Genomic DNA, 24,866 nt, shown 5'->3' on the forward strand with positions numbered 1-24,866 from the left:
CCTTCTTAGCAGTGGAAAAATAAGTTTGGGGCGTTGGCATTTGTGCATTAGTTCTGGGGATTGAACTCAGGCTGAAAGGCTTGTGAGGATGATCTCTCCAGTCAGACACCATTTCTCCTATCTGAAACTACTGGGAACTGACAAGCATAACACGGCCAGAGAAAAGGGAGTTCAAGGACCACCACCAGCCTTCTTGAGCCAACAGATGAGAAGGCTGGAGGAGGCTGGAGAGGGAAGGCACCCTTTGGGAAGATCGCAAGATGAAGTACAAGCATTCACACGGGCAGCATATGCTGTCAAGGTCAAGACTGACTATGGACAGAGGAACTAACGGCTTTGTTGGCAAGGTCATCTCTGTGTCAAAGCACCTAGTAAACACTCAAAGGAAAGAACAGGGGTCTCTAGATGGCTCTACACAACAGACGAGGTATGCTGTATTAGTTCCATCAAAATAGTGCATGCAGGCAGAAGCACAACCAGGACAGAGGTCCAGCAGCAGAGAGAGCACTGTCCCTTCAACCTGTCCAGACACGGACCTCAGGGCAGGGCAGGGTCTGCATGGCAGCGGTCTGCAGGCCCTGCTGAGAGCTTAGTATTTCTTTTTAATTTTAAAATTCCATTTGTGTGTGTGTGTGCACATACACAAGTATACGCGTGTATGTACGAGTGCCTGCATGCCATAGCATATGGGTGATGCATGATTAATATAAGCTCAGGGTCAGAAGTTGGGGTTCAACCTGAAGATCTGAAAAGCAAAACAGCCAGCCACTGGCTCTTGCCTCAACCTCAGTCCAAAAACGGCAATCCTGCCTCCAGGAATGTCAGAATGAGACTGTGTCTGAGAGCTGTCTTTCCCCACATTATAGTCCTCTCTAGGGCTAGGACCAAAGGCATGCACCACTGTCATTAAAAGCATGCACCACTGGGATTAAAGGTATGCACCCCCTGATTTCTATGGCAACCAGGGTGGCTCCTGGGATTAAAGGTGCGTGTCATTGTGGCTACCGGGATTAAAGGTGTGTGATACCATAATCTGGTCTGTAAGGCTGACCAGTGGGACTGTTTTACTCTCAGATCTTCAGGCAGTCTTTATTCATTAAACTACATTTGAAATGCCACTACCTAGGAGTGCCAGTCAGAGGACAACATTCGGAAGTTAGGTCACTCCTTTCTGAGTCAAGGAATCCAAGTGAGGTGGCCAGGGTTGGTGCCTGGTATTGAGCCATTGTGCTGGCCAGCTGTTGGTATTCCTCTTGGGGACTATGGAAACATTGGTTCTCTAAGCTAAGCCATGCTGGGATCCACAGGGAAAAGTTACTGTTGTTCAGAAACGTCCAAACACTGCGGCTGTTAACTCAAACTCCTTGAGACAGAATAGGAGATATTTCTAAGCTGTTAACTCTGTACCTTAAATGTTTGAAAATGTCTCACTCAGTGCAGAGCTGGGTTTCTTTCATCCCATGTTAACTGCATATCTAACTAACGGAATCTATCAGGGGCGCATCGTGACTCATTGGTTCACTTTCAAGAACATCTCCAAACCTTAAGGGCAGTCGCTGGGAAGGGATAAAGCACATCTTCGACTGAAAAAAAACAATAAAGGCTTCTGTGATTAGTGTTCTACAACAAAAAGTCATTAATGAGTCTCTAATTATACACATGAGATAATTTTGTTGTAGAAAATGAATGAGTGTTTTCTTCCATCAGGATCACATGGCGCAAAGCTACGATGACACCCTCTCCCACCATCCCCTTAACAAGCCATTCATTCATGTGCTTCAGGAATGAGATCACTTGGTCAAAACGTACTTTGATGAGGAGCACAGAGCAATTGTATTGAATGGCCATTTGTGTGTTGAATGTGAACGTCCTAATCACAAGGTAGCCGAGAAGCGCAAGCCTGGTTAGCGGTAGGCCATGTGCCAAACGAATGACTGAAAACGGAGATGACAGGACCATGGGGGTGTTGTGAGGAAAGGGAAAGAGGAAATGGAGCATTCTGAAAAGCAGGTTTGCAAGAGCTGCGCTTCTGTCAAAGCTGGTATAGCAGTGTTGGAGGAGGAGATGCATTCTAGCGGCCACAGCCGGAGGCTAGTGCTAAACAGAAGAGAGGAGATGTGACTGTTAGGTTGTGTGGGTGAGAAACTAAAGCAGACAGAACATGGTCAGGGCGGGAGGGAGCACAAGGCATCCTGATGAGCCCACCTAAATGCTTCCTCCCTTGCCCTGGGACTCACCTGTTTCAAAAGTATTAAAATCAACACAAGCACATTCCCTGGCCTTTCTTCATGCATAGCTTCTCTCTACCTGCCTGACTTCCCTGACAAGGGCAGTTCAGGTAAACAGACACAGGCCTCCTGGCTCTAGGACTGGGAGAAAATGGTTTCTGTAGAACCTAATGTTTATCTAAACCCCAGGTTAGATAATGTCCTGACATTCTTTCTAACCAAGATGCCCAGTGTTCTCGCGTAGATCAGGTGAACCTACCAAGATCAGGGCCTGTTCCTGGCACTTAGCTGGCATTTGGGAACCTGTTCCCCATGCTGGATTACCTCTGCCAGCCGTGATGCAGGGGGAGGAGGTTGATCCTGCCTCAACTTGATGTGCCATGCTTTGTTCATGCCCATGGGAGGCCTGCCCCTTTCTGAATGGAGATGGAAAAGGAGGGGATGGAGAAGGGGGAGATGAGAGTGGGGGGACTGGGAGAAGAGGAGGGATGGGAAACTGTGGTTGCTATGTAATGAAAGAAAAGATATTAATTAGATAAAATAAACTAAAAATAAAATAAAATAAAAAGGCATTGTCGTGGTCATGGTGTCTCTTCACGGCAATAGAAACCCTAACTATGATAGGTATCAATGACCAACAATTGATAATTCCTGCTTTTATGTTAGATTGTTGGTGGTGGTATATATGTGTGTGGGTGTGGGTGTGTCTTCCTTTCTTTTGGTTTTGTTGGGGTGAGAGTATTTATTTCATTTGTTTTCATGGGTGCAGTTAATCTCCTTGGGCTGGAGTTTTCCTTCTTATATCTTCTGTAGGAATGGATTTTGCAGGCTGATATTGTTCATATTATCATGGAATGTCTTATTTTCTCCATCTATGATGATTGCAAGTTTTGCTGGGGTGGCCCCCGTGGTCTCTTAGAGTCTACAGCAATCTGTCCAGGCCGTTCTAGCTTTCAGAAGGAGTGGATGTGGGGAGCATAGGAAGGGAAGGGGTAGATGGGAGGCAGGAGGAGAGGAAGGAGGGGAAACTATGGTATGTATGTAAAATATGTATGTAAAATAAATGAAAGAAAAAAAAAGAAAATGAGAAGCAAAAGCCCCAGACTTTGTATGTGGTAGCTCAGTGGGGTTCTCCACAAGGTGTTCTCCATGTGGCCCAGGCTGCCTTTACGCCCCGCTGCCTCTGCGTGCTACTTTCACAGATCGCATAATTTTTGGCGCTCATTTTGTCAGCTCACGCCATCTCAATTCTGCATTTCCTTTTATCCACATCAGCACCACTTCCCCCATTACATTAAAAAGAAGGAAAGAAAACCATGGGGTATTTGAAAATAATTTATACATTTTTTTAAAACATGAAGGTCCAAGTTTTTTCTTTCTTTCTTTTCTTTTCTTTTTTTTTTTTAAACTGAAAGTAACAGGTTTGTAGTTGTATAATTATATGTGGCACTGAATTGGGGGCGGAAACTCAGGATCTCCTCTTGCTGACTGGAGCTGCCTTGGCGCATTGCATCATTGTCTGAGACATTGGGGAAGGTGAACTGGGAGAGGAGAGGCGTGCTGAGCAGTGCTGGGACCTTGTTGCTCACTGAAGTGACAGACTGGCGAAGAGATGAATGTAAGACAGTCCTGACTGGGTTGTTTCTGTTCTGTCACGGGCCACATCTTCTGTTAGTGAAAATGCTGCCTACCCGCTTCACTGAGTGGGAATTCCTGTTGCTAGGTTCCCTCGTAAGAATCTTGAGCTTTCAGAAGGGCTTGAGATGCCCTGGAAACTGACTTTAATATCCTCCATTAGCCAGATCAGTAGCTAATGTCCCCTGCCGTCAGGGGACATGTCAAAAAGGGAATGGAGGAGACAAGCAGAGCGAGACCCTGTCCTTTGCTCACCTGTTACCTGCCCTTGATCTGAGTCCCCCAGCACAGTGAGTCACAAGCTGGGTCCCCCAGGGCTATGCACAGAACCGGTTTGTTTCATTTGATTCCTACCATTTAAAATCTTAGCGTTGACGATAGCCATTTCAACAGCGGCAGCTTGATTATGCCTTTTGACCAGGTACTATGTCGTGCTCATAACCTTATTTCCAGCATGTGGAACTGGTATGTGCCACCCTTCTCCAGAATGGCCAACTTGTGCCAAGTGGTCCCTTCTCTCTACTCTCCACACTCTGCATTCCCTGTGCCAGAGCCTGTGTCCCCAATTTCTATATACAAGGCATCCATATTTATGACCCCAGTAAAAATACTATTGCTTAGAATTATTATAGTTAAGTCTGTCCTCCCCAATTCCTACCACTGCTTGGCTCAGTGCCTGCCATTTGTGAATGAAACTTTCATCACCTTCCATGCATGTGACTAAGCCCCTGTACTGAGGGACTTGTGTAATTCTCCCAACAACTCTACAAAATTGTCTGGCTCATGACATGCCCTGGACTAAAGCACCTATCCACAGAAAGTGTGAAGAACACTCGGAGCACACTTGCAGAAAAAACCAAATTCAAGGTCTTCTGACACACACCCATTTACAACCCTCCCTCTAGGAAGTGAAGTTTTGTGAAAAGCATCAGACTGAACACCAGGGGCCCCAGATTCTAGGCCTGGCTCTGACCAGAGGACACATGGCTTTTCAAGGAGGTGTCCCCTTCTGAGCCTTGGAACAGACGCCAATGCAGATGGCGAGAGAGCATGGCACAGACGACAGTCTGAAGACGCAGAGAGCCTAGCTGCTCACTCCAAACTCCTCTTCTCAGGAGAACAAAGCCAAAGCAAAACCAGGGCGAGGGAGTCTGGCCAGGGACTCAAGCCTGCCTTGGAGTCACCCTAGGAAGACTGACCTGCTAGGTTTTCTGTGACCCACTAACCTCACAGTGCAGGAATCTGTGAAAAGATTCTGAGATGAAGATCTTGTATTTTCCCCCTCAGTTTGCCCTAGAGTCAGGGACTGCTAAATAGTAGAAGGAGTTGAAATGCAGGCTATTAAGCCAGAGTTTAATGATGTGAGTTTGTCAGGGAAGCACAGAGGAAGACATTATGCATTACGATGGCTCTTTCCCCTGCACTAACAAATCCTTGGAGTTAACTTTGTAGTCCCTGATACATGTGAGACTATTTGGGAACAATATACAGGGTCACCCTATCTTCATTTCACAAGTTTTATGTTTAACCTCATGGGAAGTAGTGCTTCTCCTTTACAATATTTGTTGATGATAAATAGCTTTTCTGAAATGATGGATTGATTGGTCTACAGAAATGAATCTTTGTTTATGCTGACTCATAGACATGGCAAATAATCTGCCTTCTTTTCCTGTAGCCACTTCTCATTGATCAGTCTCCTGTGAGGAAATTGCTAATGAGCTTATGCCTATTGCGATCTTAATCAGGGTATCACAGCTGCATGGGACGCTGAATTCTCTAAGTGTCAGGGAGTCCCTTGCTTCCGGGCTCTCCAGGCTGAACAGGTGAAGGAAGAGGGGTCCTATGTCCTTGATGGCCATGTGCAGAATTCTGAGAAGGCACCAGAGAAACTATTCCATGTGATACCAAGAGACAGGCTCTGATACTTTGGAATCCTCAGAAGCAAATGGGGTATGAATTATATATAAACTAAGTGACCATACTGAGATGGCCAAGAAAGTACTGACCCGATGGTGCTGAGTGGCACACCCTCCATCATCGCTGTACTATTTATGAGTTCAAGGCTTGAGTCAGCAGGTGGCAGGACAGATTATCTCTTAGTGCCAGGAGGAAGCTGGGTCGCGCTCTTTCATTTTTATTTGACACTGGCCTTGATCTCCCTTCTGCAACTCATTCCCATGGAACCACTAGGACAGAGCAGATTGCAACCCTACTAAAAAGCTTGTGGCTGTGGGAGATGCAAGGGACAGTTCTACTTTGTTTCCTCCTCTTCTTTAGGAAAATAGTCCTGATGTGCATTGCTTTCTGCTCAGGATCCTCTCACAAGTTTTAATGAGATTCAGAAAGGTTTCAGGTTAGGTAAAATGTGTGCTGTCCTGTTTCTCGTGTGCTTGGAGCCCTCCCTTGAGTATTGTGGTGGGCGAGGGAAGAAGGCACGTGGCTTCAGCAGCCACCCTGCAGTTCCCATTCTGTCCCCCCATCCCCTATCTTTTATTTGTTTATTTCCTTGGAAGAATCTTTTTTTTTTCTGTAATGCCTAGAGGCGAAGAGGGATGTTGAGAGTTAACAAGTATTTGTGGGAAGTGTATATCATCTCAGTGAGTGAGCAGTAACAGACCATGGTCAACTGTGACAGTTTCCAGGTAGTGATTTTATGTAAGTAGACCAAGAAAACAGAATCAATTTATACCAATTTATAGGGCAATAAGTAATGGTGCAGAGGGCACAGAGCTTAGACCACATCAGGGGTCCATGGCTATCAGTTTTTTTTGGTACCAAACTAGGGACTCTGGGAAAGTCCATTCATCACTGTAGGTCTCAAGGTTCTGCCTTGCTAAATTGTGTGGGGGTGGGGTTGGGATGAGTATATGACTGATTAGGTCCTCCACATAGCGCACACAATCTATGCCTTTCGGAGTCTTTAACAGATTTTGGCTCCAATAAACCATTAGATAGGACAAATGGGGCACTAGTTTACAAACAAGAAATGTGATTTCTGGGGCTCAGGACCAAAAGGGCCACCACAGGGCTAACTCAACCCAACTGCAGGCTTGGCCCTTTGAGGCAGCACTGTTGGGAGTGTCTATGGTGACTTTCTTTTCAGGCACCACTGTATCGAGTATCTATGCATTCTAGTTTTTAGGTTTCCAGGTAATAACCACTTGAAGAACATCAGATTTATTGACCTCCCCATATCTTTTTCCACTTTCAGAACTGCAATAGCTATTTTCTTGGATTCTGTGTCCTAGAGTGTGGGCTGAAACCAGAGCAGTGGTGGAGGAGTTAGGAATGTAACACTCAGGCCTAACCTCACATCACAAAGTTAGCAATGAGTGGCGTGAGCCCAGGAAGCTCCCCAGGCACAGCCAAGGCTGCCAAGGACTGATGCCCTGACCTAATGCATGTGCTCCCTCACAACTGGCTGGTTCTTGGCATCTCCTCTCTTAGTGCGCCAAGAAACACACGGGACCAACTCCCCTCAGGTCCCCAGAATCAAACAGACCCAAGCATTCTATACGTGCATTTTTACAATGCTCAAACCTGTAGCTCTGTATCCTTCATAAACCCTCAAGCTTCTGGACTTATCGTGTGTGTTTTTGTTACTTCAAGTCTGCTTGGAATCTGAAAATATCTTAGACACCAGCTCTGTAGCCCAACATACAGGAAACCTTGAATCAAGCCGAATCCAATTGAAATAGTAATTTAAAATAGAGCAAATTCATTATTTAGTCAAGGTGGTTAAGACTGTAAATTCAAGATACTTTCCTTTCCATTTCATCCAGTCTCACTCCAGAAATAGCAGCAACTTCAGGAAATAATTTGTGTTTACTTGAGACTAATTAACAATCAAGACCCTTGTCTTCTCCAATAAAGAAAGAATATTTTGTTGATAAAACTGATATGCATGCACATACACATATATGATTTCTCTTTTAGAAGTTATTTTATATAGCATTCATTAAGTAAAGTTTTGCTATGTTTATGGCAAATACTTGAAATTGAAGGCCATTAAGATTTTACCTGCAATACATTCATTTTCATTACTTTTCTATTTAAAGCATAAAACCTTTGGGAATATCAAGTGCAAATATGGACTCCAATTCCCATGCAATACGCTCATATTTAAATTAAGTATGTGAAAGTGTGCATACATGTATATAGGAACATATATTGCCTATTAGCTTAGGGTACTAGTTTGAGAATCCTCTGTGACTTTTAAAATATGAATTATGAATCACATTTGCTAAGAAACTTTCGCAAAGGGAGAAGTACATTCTTGCCCATCAAAAGCAAAAGTCTTACGCATTTCCAAAATGTACTCTGTTTTTCCACATCAAAATGACACAGCAACATCTTCTGCCCTTTGGAGGGCAGCAGCCTGTGGTGGCAAGCCCATATCCTGCACACTGCTTCTGCTCTTCATGTGCTTACCTAAGCAAGGCTGCTCTCTCCGAGGAAGCACTAGCCTTGCCAATCACCTGACTGACAAACTGGCCTGCAGCGTGCACAGCACTTGCAGAGGGACAGGAGTTAAGTGACAGACTTCCTGAGATCACCAACTTCTGCCCATCACACAACCTCGATTACGCTATTTATTTCTTTTAGATTTTCTTTTGACAGCAGTCACTAGGAAAGCTACTTGGAGTTATACGAAGATTGACAAACAAATGCTTTTTGAAGATACAGATTGCCATAAGGATTACTGGCGAAATGGTACATAGGGACACAAAGTTTAAATGTTATTACACATATCTGTGTAATTCCATTATGTATATGGAATGAACAATTTCATTTCTGGAGCAAAAATGTATTTGATACATGCATGTACCCACAAACATGCTGCTTGTCTCTTAATCTTAGAAATAACTTTCCTGGAGTCTTATAAAGAATTTTTATAACGTGTTTTCCTTGCTATTTTAGTTGGGGGTGTGAACACTGCCATTGCTTCAACCAAGGATTCACTCAAAACTCAAAACTCAAATCCTCCAGAGTGAGGGCAGACTCTTCTCTGCCAGCAGTCAGTGCCTAAGCCGACCGTGTTCAAATCTGTCATGTTTTGAAACAAGTTTTAGCAGGAATGACTCAGCAGTCCTGGGTCACTCCAGGTGGTACCGACTTGGTGACTGCCCTGGAAGTATGTGGTCCCAACAGTATAAATTTGTTGAAAGTCAGCATGGGAAAATGAAGTCTCTCCTCCATGAACTCCTCATCAAAAATACAAAGACAAATAATTCTGGAGTTTTCTGAATGACAACAATATGTTAAAACATGAAGCTTAAAGGGAAGAAGCTAAAAGCTTTGAGGAGGAAGAAGATAAAAATGAAGTATAAGAGTAAGGATTCAGGACTAAACAAGAAATAGAAACTAACTTCATTTTGATAGAGGTGTGTGTCTGTGTGTATGTGTGAGTGTGTGTGTTTCTTGTGGTACATTCACGCATCCTTTACTAGTCTGTCAGGTCGGTCCAATCCTTCACCAGAATCACAGTCCACGGGAGGTCTAGAGTGCATGTCTCAAGTAATTAATCTAGCATAATTAAAAGACCAGAGGCGCACACTGGGGCTCCATGTACCTTATTAGTTAAATTGCCAACCTGGCACTGAAGAGCAGAGCGTTGGCCAGACCCTCACACCCCTACATCGCTGTGTTCGGGGGCAGCAGTCACAACAGGGCGGGAAGCACAAGGTGATGAGACAAGTCCTGCTGTGCCCACAGACCATGAACTCTCGTGGAAATGTTTTGCTTAGCCAAGATCTTCCAGGAGATCCCTTCAGTTTCCCCAACCATTCTAACAAGCAGGACTTAAATGAATGACTTTCCACTGCAACGTTTTGGTAGCCATTCCCCATGTGACACACACACACACACACACACACACACACACACACACACTGGCTTCCTTAGTGTCAACACCACGACATAGAACCAACTACGTGACGAGAAAGTTGTCCAAATTCAATAGCCATTTTGTTAGTCAATGGCTACTTTCTAATATCCTCATTAGCTCAGACTTTTTAATTACCACTGTTGACGCTGCCCTCAGAGACAACGCCACATGTATGTTAAGTACACTGGCAGTTACCTTGTCTCCTTGATGATTAACAAAGATGTCAAGAGCCAATGCCAAGCCAGTGTTCTGGCTGGACACTGTCCACTCCCTGCTGTGTCATTGTTTATGCTCTGTTAAGCCATTTTCATTGCACCTTATGGGCCAATATAACATCCAAGCTAGAGGGTTCTCAAATTCTGGGCAGCATTACTGACCATACAGCAATCTCTTTTCATTTCAAATCACCTTGACACTGCAGACAAACAGAAACCAAACTGGGGAAGATCTAAGTTTAAATATCTCAAATTTCACATCTTTTATTAACTCCCTCGATCATACCTTGTTTTACAAGACACATCAATGGTATTGTTTCTCATTTTTAAGAAAATATGCTTCCTAGATATTATGCTTAAATCTTTTTTTTTCTCAATCAAATTATGTTACTTTGACTCACTGTATTGAGTCTACAGAGTTCTCTCCTTTCGGCCTTGCTTCATGCCTTATTGTTCATCTTCACAGCACACAGAAATCAGTGGAGCAGAGATGAGGGACGCATTGATGCTATTCAAATCTCTATTAATAACAGCTCTAGTTAGACAAGCTAAAACAGCTGTTGGGAAGGGTTCTCAACCCAAAGGCTACCAGGTCAAAGTCTAATGGCAACAGGAAACATATGGAGTGTTCACTTACCTGCTTCTGATCAACAATTATTTCGAGGTCTTCATCACTGCTTAGCTTTCCATAGCCTTGTTCTTTACTTTTCTTGTGAAAGAACAATTTTAAATATACTTTAGTTTCTTTTCATTAAATATCTTAATTCCTACTTAATAATTCATAAAGACAAAACTACTTAACTCTTTCACTAATCACAATGCATCATTCTTGGCATCAGTCCCTCATGTACAGCAAACCACCATCTTATACCTCTACACTGACTTTGCTTATCCTCTTACATCCAAGGACTATGCCCTCAGTCCCTCCTCAATATTCTGTCTTATTCTATAGTTTCAGCAAAGATTCTCTAATACTCTGAGATAAACCAGCAGTTCTTTGAAGACTCTTAGCAGATTTTTCTCAAGAACAGAAACTTCATTTAGAATTATACTATTCTTAAAATGTCAACCATCACATGTTATATTTTCATGCCTTATATATTTTAAGAATAAGAGAAGTATTATATAATGCAGCCAACAAACTCTCAGGTTTTTAATATTTCAATAAATCACATGAATACTAATGTTGAAAATAAAAAGTAATTTTAACAAATAATATGCTTCAAAATTCAGTGGTTTATGAAGTTGGAAGAGTAAAGCATATCTATAAGTACGATTTACTGCCATTTTATTATTTTATTGTTATGATTGGTCCTAATGACCACTTTCTACTCCTCTTCCTATAGCAAAATTCATAAATACAAATTCTAAGGTTGGAAAAGGAGTCCAACCATAACAATCATCTCACAGTTACGTTACGTTGCAGAAAAATGGTAACATATTTATCTTTTTCTCTCCAGGGGGACTATCAGAAGTATAATGGAACTCTTTCATACCAACGACAGATAAAGACAAAGGTCATCATGGACTTTTCTGTTGTCCAAATAGAAAGAAAACAAAAACAACCAGACAAAACCCGCCTTGCTTTGGATGCTAGCCACACAAACTAGAATTAAGCAATTAGATTTCTAAACTTCAGTCTCTGGTGTCATATTAGCACAGGTATTGCCTATCAGTGGCCATGTCACGAGACTTCTTTATGCTGCAGAACATAGTCTTTCTCTCCCCTTTGAATTCATATTTGAAAATGCTATATTTCAAAATATATGTTATATCTCAAAATAATTCTCCCTCCCCACAAGAGATATATTTTATGCCATTTATTGTAATACAGAGATCAGAGACTTCAAGTTTGGGGATGCATAAATAAAAACCCCCAACTTCATCCACACATGAATAAACTTTGACACTCAGGACAGAACAGATGGCCCCAGTGATTCTCCCAGATATTACTCTTGTCTTTATCTGAGGTTTCCTTCCAGGGTGGAAGGAAAACAACGCGAAGAAGTTTGATTTGAGCCAAGCTGACTTCCTGTCTCCTGGCTTCTGGGTCCTTTCAGCTCAGCTGAGACACTCTCTGCTCTGCAGCCCTCAGAAATGCTTTTCCCCATATTGATCTGTATACGTACCAAGTAGCTCATCTGCATGACCCGGTTTCTGGACAAAAGGGCATTAAGTAGAGATGGAATGTGAGTCCTTCCATCCATTTCACTGTCAGACATCCCAGAATTCTTTGCACCAGCGGCAGTGGCTTCATTGCCAGAACTTGCTGACCAGAGAACCACAGATCTTGCCCGGCAACAGTATTAATAATGTACAATGATAATTGAAGTATTCCTGCATCACTGTTATGACTTTGTAAACATCCTGAAATTTTTGGCTACAAAAAGCTATGGATGTGAAATTTTCTTTTCCTAATTATTATCATGCACTTTTATGCTTCCTGGCTGCTGCTCCCCTTTAGTGATTTTTTTTTAAAAACCCCACCTATTATTTATTAGATAAATATTACATTTAATCCCTTACATAGGGACTCCTCAGCCTCTTGGTCACAGAAAGTCTCAACTTCCCCACTTAAGCCCCCCATGTCAGACTTCGCTGACAATTTCTGTTAATAGATATAAGAACGCCAGCACACACAGAACGTAATTCGAGACTGCAGTTTCTGGTAATGCTACACTTCACTTTCCCCACCTAATCCCAGCTCTGGCTGATTTAGTAGCACATTTTCCTGGGAAGAGCGGTCAGGAAAGAAGAGTCTGTGCAAATTTCTCTCAGTAGAAGTTGTCATTTTCCAGGACTGGGAGGAGGCACTGGAAGTTCTGATTCTTGGGCTTAAGTCTCTAGCCTCCACGCGACACGCACAGAGACAGCAGTCTCGTAGCTCTCCCCTAGAATCGAGCCTCATCCTCAAGTCTATCCCATGACCCTGGGGCACTCACACAGCCGCCCACTTACTGATCTCTAGTGCGAGCACAATCCTCTTTCAAGCACTGAGCTGCCCACTTTGCTTAGCTGAGCCAAAGCCAGGGATCTTCAGCTTCCCCCCTCCTCCCAGCCGGGAAGTCCCGGCTTCTTCCTATGCACTTTGCCAAGCCCAGAAGCAAGTCCCTGGCTTCTGCAAGATCTTGCACATCAGCCAGAGGAGAGAACTAGGAGGAGGAAGAAAGCTAATCTGCCCTCTGTCCAAGTGTGAAGGGGCGGGGCTTATGGGGGAGGAGAAGCCACAGGGTAATCGCGTCCTGCGCTCCACCCACAGCTCTGGAAAGATGCTGAAGCTGAGGGTTTCAAGTGAGGTAGAGAAAGGAGGCCTTCAAGGCCCGGCCTCCTCAGGCTGATTGCTTGAGGTCACTTTTGTACACTCTTAATAAGGACATCTGAGGAAGAACTGTTAGTGCCACGGAGCTAAAAGGGTGAAAGGACTCGAGGCGGAGAAATGAGAGGCGGCATGATAGTCTCCCTGCCTATGAGAAGCCTTAAGCCCAGGCTGAGGGTCATGTCTGAAACCCCAAACACAGTGTCCCTTATCTTTCCCCACCGTTCCGAGTGACATCATCCTGAATTCAATCAGACTAGCTCGAAACAAGATTGCCTGGTTCTTTGTTTCTGCTGGCAGTCTCCGGAATACCATCCAACCGGGTCATATCTGTGGTTTCCAGAGGAACTACAGACGTACCTGGCAACTCAACTTGGCCCTACTCAGACTTCCACCCTCTCCTCACCTTTACCCACTGCCTCTCTGTCCCTCCTCCTTCTTTCCATGGAAGTGGAATTGAAAAATGGATGTCTTCATTTGAATTAAGTAAATCACAACACTTGCGAAGTTGTAAGACGATGCTATTGTGGAAATTATTCCAGAGGAAAAAGACTGGGAAAATCTAAAAAAAAAAAAAAAAAAAAAAAAGACTGGGAAAATCTATAGCAAATATCAATAGAATCTGAGGTCATTGAGTCCACAAATGAAGCAACTTGTTTCAGAATATGAACTAATAATAATAATAATAATAATAATGTCTGTGGGTTGGGAATACAGCTTGGTGGTAGAACACTTACTGAGAGCACATGAGGCCCTGGGTTCAACCTCCAGTCCTACCAAAAGAAATTTAAAAAGGAGTTTCGATTGAAAAGTATTAGCTGTTTGTGGACTGAATTTAAAGTACTCCTCATACTCATGAGGAATGGAACTCCATAGGAAGTTTTGAAAGGAAAAGGAATGCTTGCATCTAACAGGATAAATTGTCCCCAGTTGTAGTCTTTGTTTAACCTTAGATGTCAACACGAATGTAAAGGTTAAATATTTCACATAGGTACTTCAACAATGGTTTATCATGATTTAGCTACTGCTTCATGATATTTAATAGGCAAGAATGTATTAAAGCAAAAGTCACACAGCGAATTAACAATAGTGGCAGGGAGCTAAGATTTTCCCATCGCCATTTTAGCTCTCGGTCTCAGAGTTGTCTGGGGTCAGTTCCTACCCTCCAGTGTCCCCTATCTTTAATTTCTTCTCTGCCCTATCCTCCAGTGTCCCCTATCTTTAATCTCTTCTCTACCCTACCCTCCAGGGACCCCTATCTTTAATCTCTTCTCTATCCTACCCTCCAGGGACCCCTATTTTTAATCTCTTCTCTATCCTACCCTCCAGTGTCCCCTATCTTTAATCTCTTCTCTACCACAATTCTTCCCACTGCCCACCAAATTGCTTAGGTTTTCCCAAACTTAGAAGGCGATTTCCTCACATCCCCGTTTCTCTGCTCTCTTCACTGTTAAACTAGAAGGAATGGTCCACTCTCACTCACGGAGTCCTTCACTCTCTTTGTCCTTCTGCATCCACCATCAGGGGGATTACTAAACAGATTAGCAACCAGAAAGGGTAAGGAAGGCAATGCACACACAAGGTCGCCGACGGGCTTGTGGTGTCTCAGAAAAGTCCTGCCAAGTAGAAACATCTAGTTGACCTTTGGGACATGTGCATCCATTTCTAAGGAAAGAGACAGGGCTACACATACTGGTAGGTGAATAAGAAAATGGCGGCGGCGGATGAGCTCGAGAGGCAGAAGAAACGAGGACTCAACTCAGAAGCCTAAAGAACAGCTCTGCTTTAAAAATAAGCAAAAGAAGAGGGAACGTTCAGGGGAGAGAGGGAGAGTAAGAGGAGAGTGTGGAAGTGCTACAGAGGTGACAGAGGAGGTGACAGTGTGAACTGCAGCCTTCCCTAGAGGGAGGTGGCAGAAGTTACCAATGAGTAGGAAGAGAAGCAAAGAGGGAAGCCAGATGCAAAGACGGGTGAGGTATATTGCTTGTGGGGAGTGAAGATGGGGAGAGGACGCTGAGAGGAGGAGCGGGAAGACTGGCTGAAGATAAAGACGTGAGGAAAGGTTATGGGGAGACTCAAGGGCCCCCAGCCTGTCTCTCTCTCTCTCTCTCTCTCTCTCTCTCTTTACCAAAGTCCTGAGCATGTTTACAACTCAAGAAAAACAAGAAAACCGTTGAAAAATTGAAAATACAGATGCCAGAGGGAAACGGGGTGGGGGCGGAAGGGGAAGGGCAGAAAACAAGAGGAAAAATTGTTTAGACAAAGCAACTTCTCTTTTATAATTATGTGTCAAATCTTTGAGGAAAAAGAATCAGGAGGATTCTATACAAAACGCTAAAAGTTATTTTTCTCTGAGAGAAAGAATTAATAATGGCCCGCAGCTTTTTCTTTAAACGTGAGAGTATTTTCTGAAATAAAAATGAATTTCATAATTCCAAAAAGGAAACAAAATTTGATTGCTTAAGAGAGCCAAGCAATTGTTGGGAAGGCTACAGACATCACAGAAGAGTGCCGGTACAGACTCTGCCCTTTGTCTGAGTGGTCTTGGGCTCTGGTGGTGAGTGGTACAGGATGGTGGCATAAACACGCTAGGTCTCCATTGTATTGAGCATGCCTTCCATGGTGTGACAGTATTTTGGTCCTATGTCCTTCCTCTAAGGTCCATGGTGTCAGCATAGCCACAGAGGACATTGCTGAGACAGCCAAAGAAATGATGAAAAGAGAAAACAGGAAACAGGAGGGACAGCCTTTACCAAATGGAAAGGTTGATACCTGTCAACTCTTCCTAGGTCGAAGTCCTGAGTGGGCAGGCTTCTTAAATAGACATGAAATAATGGCTGTCAAACCCCTGATTTTTTTTTTCATTCACATTCAGGAAGGGAAAATATCATTGTTACAGAGCCTGAGAGTAAGGGTTAAATGTGGGACTAAAGTGTGTACGTGTGTGTGAGTGTGTGTGTGTGTGTGTGAGAGAGAGAGTATGTGTGTGTGAATGTGTGTGTGAGTGTGTGTGTGTGTGTGTATGTGTGTGTGTGTGAGAGAGAGAGAGAGTGTATGTGTATGTGTGCATGTACCTGTGTGTGCGCATGCGTGTGCCTGTGCTCTCATGCTGTGGTAAAACAGAGCGTCCACAGGGCTCACTGTTTTCTTTTATTTCTGGGCCTGACTTGCACAAGCAGGACACACGGCCCACAGATTCAGTTATGAAGGTATATTACCAAGTAAGAAGAGAATACAAAGACATCAACTATCTTGTGACACTTTAAAGTGCTTATGCAGAAAATCATGCACAAGCCCACATATTTAGTAGTCTTTCCTATTTTAAGGCCAAGTCTACCAGGGGAAACAGTCGTTAGCTGGGTGAGGTCATGGCCATGAAGCCGGGAGTTTCTACGGTGGTCAGGCAGACTGCCCTTTATGCTGGCTTTTCATCATTTTCTTTACTCTTTATAGTCCCACTGTGTAGCCCTTGCTAGTCTAGAACTTGATATGTGGAACAGGTTGGCCTCCCAGTCCTGGAGATCTTCCTGCCTCCTTGCCCAGGGTGCTGGGGATAAAGACACGCACCACCACTGGCCCTGGCTTTTCTAGTGGCTCTCAGACAGCCAGTATGTCAGTAAATGGTCTAGATTCTACTACTAGCCTTTCCTGACCCTTGCATTCTCCTGTGTCAGTCCCAGTGTCTGCAGTGCTTATTCTGAAGAACAATACATGCTATCCCTTGTCTACACATTCTTTCAAGGTTTGTTTTTTAAAATTCTGCAGTGCAAAGCTATTTTGTTTTTCAGTAAAGGGTGAACTAAACACTCAGGATTTTCTTCTCTCTAGCAAGTCATTGTATCGACTTGAAAATCAGAGAGCTGCTGTACTCCTAGCACAGTGCTGGAGATGGGTCCCATGCCGAGGATTAGAGAGGAGGAGTTTTGATCAAAGGGCTGGGATTTTTATACTTCTCAGGCAAGAGCAAGTGATCAAACAAGTCTACTCTCTGAGACAAATGTATGTTTTGATAGACAGTGCAAATGGATGCTAATTACTGACCTCATTTTATCTTTCATCTTAGTGTCTCCCCGCATACAACAAGCAGCAAATGGCTTCACTGCGCTCCCGATACATGGAAGTACGTGCCTCCGGAGTGCACCCCTGGGCAGAGCTTCCCAGAGACTACACTGGCTTTAAGGAACAGCACTTGGTGTCACAATGAGGTCAAGTAGGCAGCAAATGAAACTTAAAATTGAAATTTCAATTCTGTAAGAGTCAGGCAAATGCTACATGGCTTTAAAGACAATAAAGAAGCCATTTCTTAACTCTCCCTCACCCCACAAAGCAAACAAAAACACATTCAAGGAAACAGCAAGCAAGACTAAAGTGCTTTTTACAGAACATTCTAGGTCAACTTTTCTCTCATCTAGAAGCTTGTCTTCTCCACACACATGCTCCTTAGAAATTCCAACTACAATGGGTATAAATGAAAACGTTATGACCTTCTAAAGACATGAATGATTAAAAATTAAATATTACAATCTGTGCATCTGGCGTGATATGGCCTTTGATGCTATTTCTAAGGGAAAAAGAAACAAAGTTCTTCATTTCCACACCTAACATACATGGTCCTTTGTGGAAGACAGGAAGGAGTAGGAGAGTGGGCATGGCATTCTGGATCCCCAACGGTAACTGAATCTTACTCTCCAACACCACCCCTTTCTCCCGGTTCAGCCCCACAGCCATCACAATTAAGAGAAGAGAAAGCCCTCCCCGTTGGTTGTTTGAAATATGAGAATAAAAACCACTGCAGCTACAACTAAGACACAGTGATGACGTCCTGCACTAACAGCCCCAGTGACAATATTTATTCTCTTATGTACCGGCTCTGCGTGGTGGGCATGAAGCCATGCGGCACTTCCTCAAACACAGGTGCGCTGACCCCAGGCCTCTCCATCTAGTCCTTTCTTTTCTCCGTGGAGCACCTGGCCTCCTGCTGCTGCTGCCATTTGTAACAACGGATCAGCACATTACGCACCAAACACCTTGTGGAATAGGACTGCAGTATTTTTGCTTTAATGAAAAGAAAAAAAATATTCTTTTTCCCAGCCATATTATTTCTTTATTTTTATACCTTCACACATCCAGCCCAGGTTTTGACATGTCGATGCAGGCTTGATAAGAATGTTATGAAATGTTGTTTCTGACAAGGGCTGTCTTCAAGTGTGTTGTGCACCTTTGGGCAGAGGTGGTGTGATGGATAGAGCTGCAATCAGCATTTCTATTGTGGCCCAAATGGACTTAAAGGACTTGTGTTGTGTGTGTGTGTGTTTTTTTTTTCATTTTCATATACTTGGTACTCAGCTGTGACAGTTTGGCATAATACTTTTCTGCTCTTGAATGGAACCATTTCCTGGAGGTCAGCCTGTCCCCTCCCTCGGAATCCTCCCCTGACTTTGATACCCAGGCGTCCTGTTCAGCTACCACTCTCTGCCACCGCCACTTTCACCAGCTTGCAGCTGATTCCTTTTCTTTATGCCTCTTCTATAATGCTTAGAAGCTCGCGATGGCCTCGATACACACAAGTCAGTCCTTCCTAAAGGGTGGGCTTGTCTAGACTTCCTATTTGTCTTTATGGGTGATACTTCTAGGCAGCTATTGGTGAGCTCTTCCAAGCCACAAGATACTCCAACTTAAAAAGATCTGAGGCCACAGGTAGCTTGTCTATCCACAGAGTATGGGAAAATCAGGGATGAAATAAAAAGCAGCAGAACCTAGAGGACATCCAGCAAAACCCAAATCATGCATGTTATTATGAAGGTATGGAATAATAGCAGTAGCTGGTGAGTGAACGCAAGGCAGCTTCTACTGAAAGGTAACGTTGGAATAACTTAAGCAACTTGCTGGAAAATGACCCCAAAGGGGGATTTGATGTTTAGGGATTGCAAACTTGAGGAACGAAAGTCATCATTAGAGGCTGCAGGACAGAACACACCACATTGCCAGTCAGGCACTGATGTGTTTGCTTAGGCAAAGCCACAGTAGACTCACCCTGAGGTTGTTTCATGTAGATTCTTTTGTAAGTGGGGATGTTAGCTTTGGTGAGGCTGAGAGCAACATGATCAGATTAGTGTTATACACAGTCTGCTCTTGCTAAGAGTGGGAGTGGGCTGGAGAAAAGGAGGTTGGGGCCAGAGAGAAGCAGGGAGCTACTGAGGGTCAGCATGTGACTGCCAAGAGCCTGTGAAGATGTGGCTTGTCAGGGGTAGATTACAACAAACCTAATTCGTCACTTCGAGGATCCCTTTTCACAGCTGGCTTTATAAGGCATAAAATGTCTTCATTTCCTTTACTCAAGTTCAAACTTTAAGTAAGTGGGTTGAGGATAAACCTAGAAATTCACTTGTTATAGTTATAATTATTTCAGGAAAAAAGTTAACAGAACAAAGAACCCGAGGGAAAGCACTTTGACAGACAGGAATGTCTGCAAGTAGTGACAGACACATCTGCACTCCGTGAGCAATAGTTCAACTTTCCCTGTTGTTTCTAGCTGATGGGACAGAGTGAGTCTGTTTGCAGAAACACAATGTGAAACTGTGCTGTAGAGTGTATGAAAGGATTTATTGTGGGGGTGACTTGGGGGAGCTACAGCAACAAGAATTCCTTAGGCAAATCCAGAGCTGAGCCTCTGCTGGCAGGGGTGGGATGGGGGTGGGAACAATGGGTGGGGTGGGTGGGAATGAATACTGAATGGTAGCGTATTTTTTTCAGCGTATTTGCAAACGTGTTTTAAAGGAGGTGAGCCTCACCCCCAGAGCTCAGCCTTGAAACAGCAAGAATCAGTTGTTCACAGTGCATTGCGTTTCACCTGCACTCAAGTTGCCAGAGGATCAAACTGTTTAATGAGAGAAAACCCAAATGTGATCCTGTTTGGCCACACTATTTATCTTCTTGCAAGGCGTTGGTTGGGGCCCCTTCCTTGACTGTGTCTTTCAGCCTCTTTCACGGCATTGGCTGGGTGGTTCTTGCTTCTTGGGAGACACTTTTGGTATACCAATTTTGGTATACCTAATTCCATGTTGCCATCTCAAAACCCTGAAGGATACTCAGCTCTGCATGCTTGTTCTTAGTCCTTGGCAAGGGACACTTCTATGAAGGGCTAGTCTTTCCTGATGCTGCTGTGGGCACCAGATATTGAAGGAATTCTAATTGGTCTTAATAGTAAAAACCAAGAGCCTGATATTAGGGGCTGAAAGCTGACAGATCAGAGAAGCAGTCAGTCAGTCACTAGGTCTTACCTCCATGGAATCTTCACACTGAATTGGTAGCCTGACTCTGTGAAACCTTAGACTGAATCCCGAGCTGCTGTCTCCTCTTGCTTTATATCCCTCTATCCACCCAGGCAGATCCCTTCCCATCTCCACCTCCCTAGTGCTGGGGTTAAAGGTGTGAGACACCACCGCTCGGCTCTGTTTCTCTTTTAGACTGATTTAATCTCCTGTAGCCCAGAGTGGCCTTGAACTCACAGAGATCCATCTGTCCCTGATTCCAGAGTGCTGGGAATAAAGATATGTGCCACCACTGCCTCGCCTCGATGGCTAACGCTATGGCTGGTTCCACACTCTGATCTCCAGGCAAGCTTTATTTGGTAAAGCACAAACAAAATATTACTACACCCTCTGTGATTCCTCCAGCCACAGTTTCAATCTTGGCATCTTTCTACTTAAGGTACGCTTTAGGAATCCAATTCCATTTCTTAGCTGTTCCCCTCAAGAAGGCTTCCACAACCTTCAGGAGACATACTGTAGAAGATGGGAGGGCAGAGGGTAAACACCGGGGGAAGTGGATGCCTACAGTGAAACAGTCATTGATGAACCTGATGACACAGTTACACATGGGAGCTCACGGTGACAGTGACCACATCAAGACCTGCACAAGATCAGGCTGGCATGGATGGGGGAAAGGCTCATAAAGCCCTACCCCTATGTGAGGAACTATTGACCATTGCTAGCGGCTGCTGGAGGGATGTGAGTCCTGACAGGGTAGCCACACTCAAAGACATCCCACAGCTGTGCACGTACAGACAGCACTAAAGGAACTTGGTATTTGGCGGTGCTGCCACCAAATGAAAGCACATAAAATTGGAAGTGGAATGGGTATGGGACAGAAGAGAGGAGGAGCTGGAGGGGAGCAGTGGGATGTATTTGGATTAGATTCAAATACAGTCCAAGCATGCATGAGTTTTAAGCAGTAGCTGGTGTTCACCTGAGAGCGCTAGGAATGCCACCTGGGAGCGTCCAGTCTCTGATTAGTTCCCCAGAGTAACGTACTGATTTAGTACCAAGACACAGAACGACTGGCACATGATCACCATGGATGCCATTTTAGAGGCAGATCCTGTTTGCCACCAAGTCTGAAAACTCCTGCTATCTTGTCCAGCGGTCCTGAGTAGGGGAGCGTGGGGCCTTCAGGGTGAACTGAGTGAGTCTGCAATAGGAATCACCACGGTTGCACCCTACCCCAGTGGGAAAATGTTTAGCCATGACAAAGTGACAACTTCTGATTGGAAAGAAAAATAAACTGAGCCTGAGCCTCTACCACTGTGGAAGTTCCTTTTGTTTTCGTGGGCTTTTAAAGCAGGTTTTTGCTTTGTTTTGAGCTAGGATCTTATCTATGTATGTCAGGCTGCACAGCAGCTTGTGATCCTTCTTCTTCAGCCTCCCCAGTGCTAAGACTATAGGTGGGTGCTCAGTAAATGGTGTCAATAAACCAACTGCTTTACAACAAAGGTTGGCCTCACTCCACCACTCTAGCTTTGCTTAAGGTTTCTTCTTCCGTTTTTTTTTTACATTAAAATTTATTTATTATTCGTGTGCGTCTGTGCAGGTATGTTTGCACCGAGGTGTGTGTGTGTCTAGGTCAGAAGACAACTTTTGAAAGTCAGTTCTCCCCTTGCACTGTGGATTCCAGGGTTGGCAGGCTTGCAGGGCAAGTGTCTTTCCTGCCTGTTGAGCCAGTTCACCCACGATGCCTCTTGTTCCTGAATACTACTACAGAAAGGTTGGATAGAGACGCTTTCAATGATATCTATACACAGATATGATATTATATGTATACAGTATTATATATTATAACAATAATATATATTATATATGGAGAAAGAAGGAACATTAAGAAAAGCTAGAGTTATGAGGTAATGCTGTCCTTTGGTTTTAAAGCAGTTCATTTTATTGAAAGTGTTTACTAAGCACCTACAATGCAAGCCAGGCATTGTGGTACCCAACTGTATTCCTAGCATTTGGGAGGCTGAGGGAGAAGGCTCACAAGTCGCTGCCCAGCCTGAGGTATACAGGTAAGACCGTAGGGCTCTCTTACTCCTCTCTCTCTCTCTCTCTCTCTCTCTCTCTCTCTCTCATAGAGCTACTGATATGTGCATACCTGTATATTCTATAACATAAATGATATTACAGTAGAACTGTGGTGGTTTGGATGAGAAATGTTTCCCACTGTCTCGGGTATCTGATTACTTGGTCCCCAGATGATGGCACTCTTTGGGGAGGTTAGGTGATCCAGCTTTAACACCTGCTGCTTGCTGCTAGGCTGTCCCTGCCATCATGAACTCTAATCCTCTGGAACCGTAAGTGAAAAGCATCAACCCTGTCTTCTGTAAGGCGCCTTGTCCATGGTGTTTATCTCAGAGGCAGCAGAGTGACGAGCACAAACACCAACCGTCCTTTTGACTCGGCAATAACTGTGAACAATTGCCATGTTACTATTCACCCATGCCCAGCACACCTGTCTACCTCACCCGGCATTAGTGGCTTCCATTTAGCAAGTTTAAGAGCCCAGCCATCAGGATTAAGACTCCTGTTAACCCTGGAGACAGTAGTGCAGCTAAGGGCCATCTGCAAAGCCCTGGAGTCCCTGAGAGCCTCTCAGGAGGTCTGTGGAGTGGGATGAGTTTCCATGCGCAGCCCTGAGGGCTCTTGCCTCACTTTACATTGGTCTCTAAAGGGGCTGGCTGATCTGCTGGCACCTAAACACAAATCAAAGACTTTGGGGCAGAGTGTGCAAGTGTGCCTGAGCCATCCACTTTTACTTAGGAATCTGACTTTTCCCCCCTTGAAAATAGATGAAAAGACTCACTTATTTCAAAGCCAAAATTCAAGATTTCAATAAAAATCTGGAGTTTTTGAAAAATGTGCATTTTCCATTTTTATACTCCCAGCTTTGCAATAGCTAACGCGGTTTCTGATGAGCCCAGTGGCAATCTTAATGAAGTGTGTTTTGGTGCTGTATAGTAAAGTACCACATAGATGGTATGAGCCAATGTACTAATACTCCCAAATGACCAATACCATGCATGTCTCCGGAGTAATAAGCTAAGAGCCATTTGAAATACAAGGCAACAAAAGAGTTTTAAACTGAGAATGGCGTGGAGTTCGCTGGTACAGCTTCAGATGGCACCGTCCCACTAAATATCTATTTAGTGGACCAAAAGGGATTCATCCTACTTCACTGTGCTAGCCAAGAGCATCCACCGTTACTGTGAAAGCCACTGAGGCACACGCCTTTCTCAACATACACTGTGTAAAGATGAATTCTCTTATATTTCAAAGGAGAAAGGCGAACACAAGAGTGCAGCTGCAGAAGCAGATAGGAGACTCCTTCCCCCACTCAAGCTCCTTCTGAAAGGAATTTACGGCAGCACAAACCAAGGTCATGCCTCTCCCTCTCGCTGAACTTCCTTTGCCAGCGGAGATTTTTTTTTTATTCCTCAAAACAATAAATATATTATTGTTATTGTTCTTTTTCAGTAAGTTTTAATAAATGGTTAAATTCTAAGTTTTTTTCCTAATCGAGTATAGGACAATGTGTGTAACACAAATAAGCCATTTTGAGGGGGCTGCAGCTAGTTTTAAGTTTACAGGGCACAGAGACAAACGTTTGAAGCCACCAAGACAACAGGGGGAGAGCAGCCTTTCTCTTAGGTGATAGAAAAGCTGACTTGCAAGCTAGTTTTTCTTCCTCCCTTTTGTTTTTCCCTTCTTTCCTCCCTCCCTCCCTCCCTCCCTCCCTCCCTTCCTTCCTTCCTTTCTTCTTTCTCTCTCTCTCTCTCTCTCTCTCTCTCTCTCTCCACTCTCTCTCTTCCTTTTACTAGGAGCTCTGAAAATTTTATTTGCTGGCCTGGAAGACAAGTCATAAGTATTTAGTCCACAGGTCAGTAATAAATTTAAATGGTAACTGGGCATGCGAGGGCAGTAAGAAACCATGGATGACATTGCTCGCTCCTATGGAAACGCGCATCTAACAGTTAACACATTTTATTTCCTTTCCCACTTTCTAATAATGCTAAGCGAAGTCAATTCATCTCATCTGGATTCTGGTGGAAAGTTTCATAATAGGCCCTATAAATAAATTATCCAATTAATTTTCTAGTAAACAGCTCTGTGCTATTTAGCATGTGTTTGAATTTTAAAGCTGCAGAGTTCACAGACATTGTATTTGATCTAGGGCCTGTGGTGCTCATAGGCAATTTCATGAGAGAAAATACTGGTCTCTTTGTTTCCAGTAGAGGAAATGCATTTTAAGAGAAGAAAGTT

General features: G+C 43.9%; 1 protein-coding gene across 10 annotated transcripts in view; it reads right to left on the reverse strand.

The window, feature by feature from the left end:
• Pex5l (peroxisomal biogenesis factor 5 like) overlaps window positions 1–24,866 on the reverse strand; it is a 202,199-nt gene that overhangs the window by 129,320 nt on the left and 48,013 nt on the right. For 3 of the 10 annotated variants that reach the window (XM_041659556.1, XM_041659555.1, XM_041659553.1), the window contains exons 1-2: window positions 12,095–13,088; window positions 10,603–10,674 (exon numbers count right to left, since the gene is read on the reverse strand). The exons of 2 other annotated variants lie outside the window; for them this stretch is intronic. In XM_041659556.1, coding sequence (XP_041515490.1) covers window positions 10,603–10,674; window positions 12,095–12,187 — 165 coding nt within the window. In that variant the 5' untranslated portion in view covers window positions 12,188–13,088. Of the gene's footprint in view, window positions 1–10,602; window positions 10,675–12,094; window positions 13,090–24,866 lie in introns of those variants that run through there. 5 more of the 10 variants (XM_041659554.1, XM_041659558.1, XM_041659552.1 and 2 more) reach the window with 4 other exon arrangements.

The sequence above is a fragment of the Microtus oregoni genome, unplaced genomic scaffold, assembly GCF_018167655.1.
Source record: "Microtus oregoni isolate MIOR12 unplaced genomic scaffold, Mior012 000010F_ref0000083, whole genome shotgun sequence".
NCBI classification, from domain to species: domain Eukaryota; kingdom Metazoa; phylum Chordata; class Mammalia; order Rodentia; family Cricetidae; genus Microtus; species Microtus oregoni.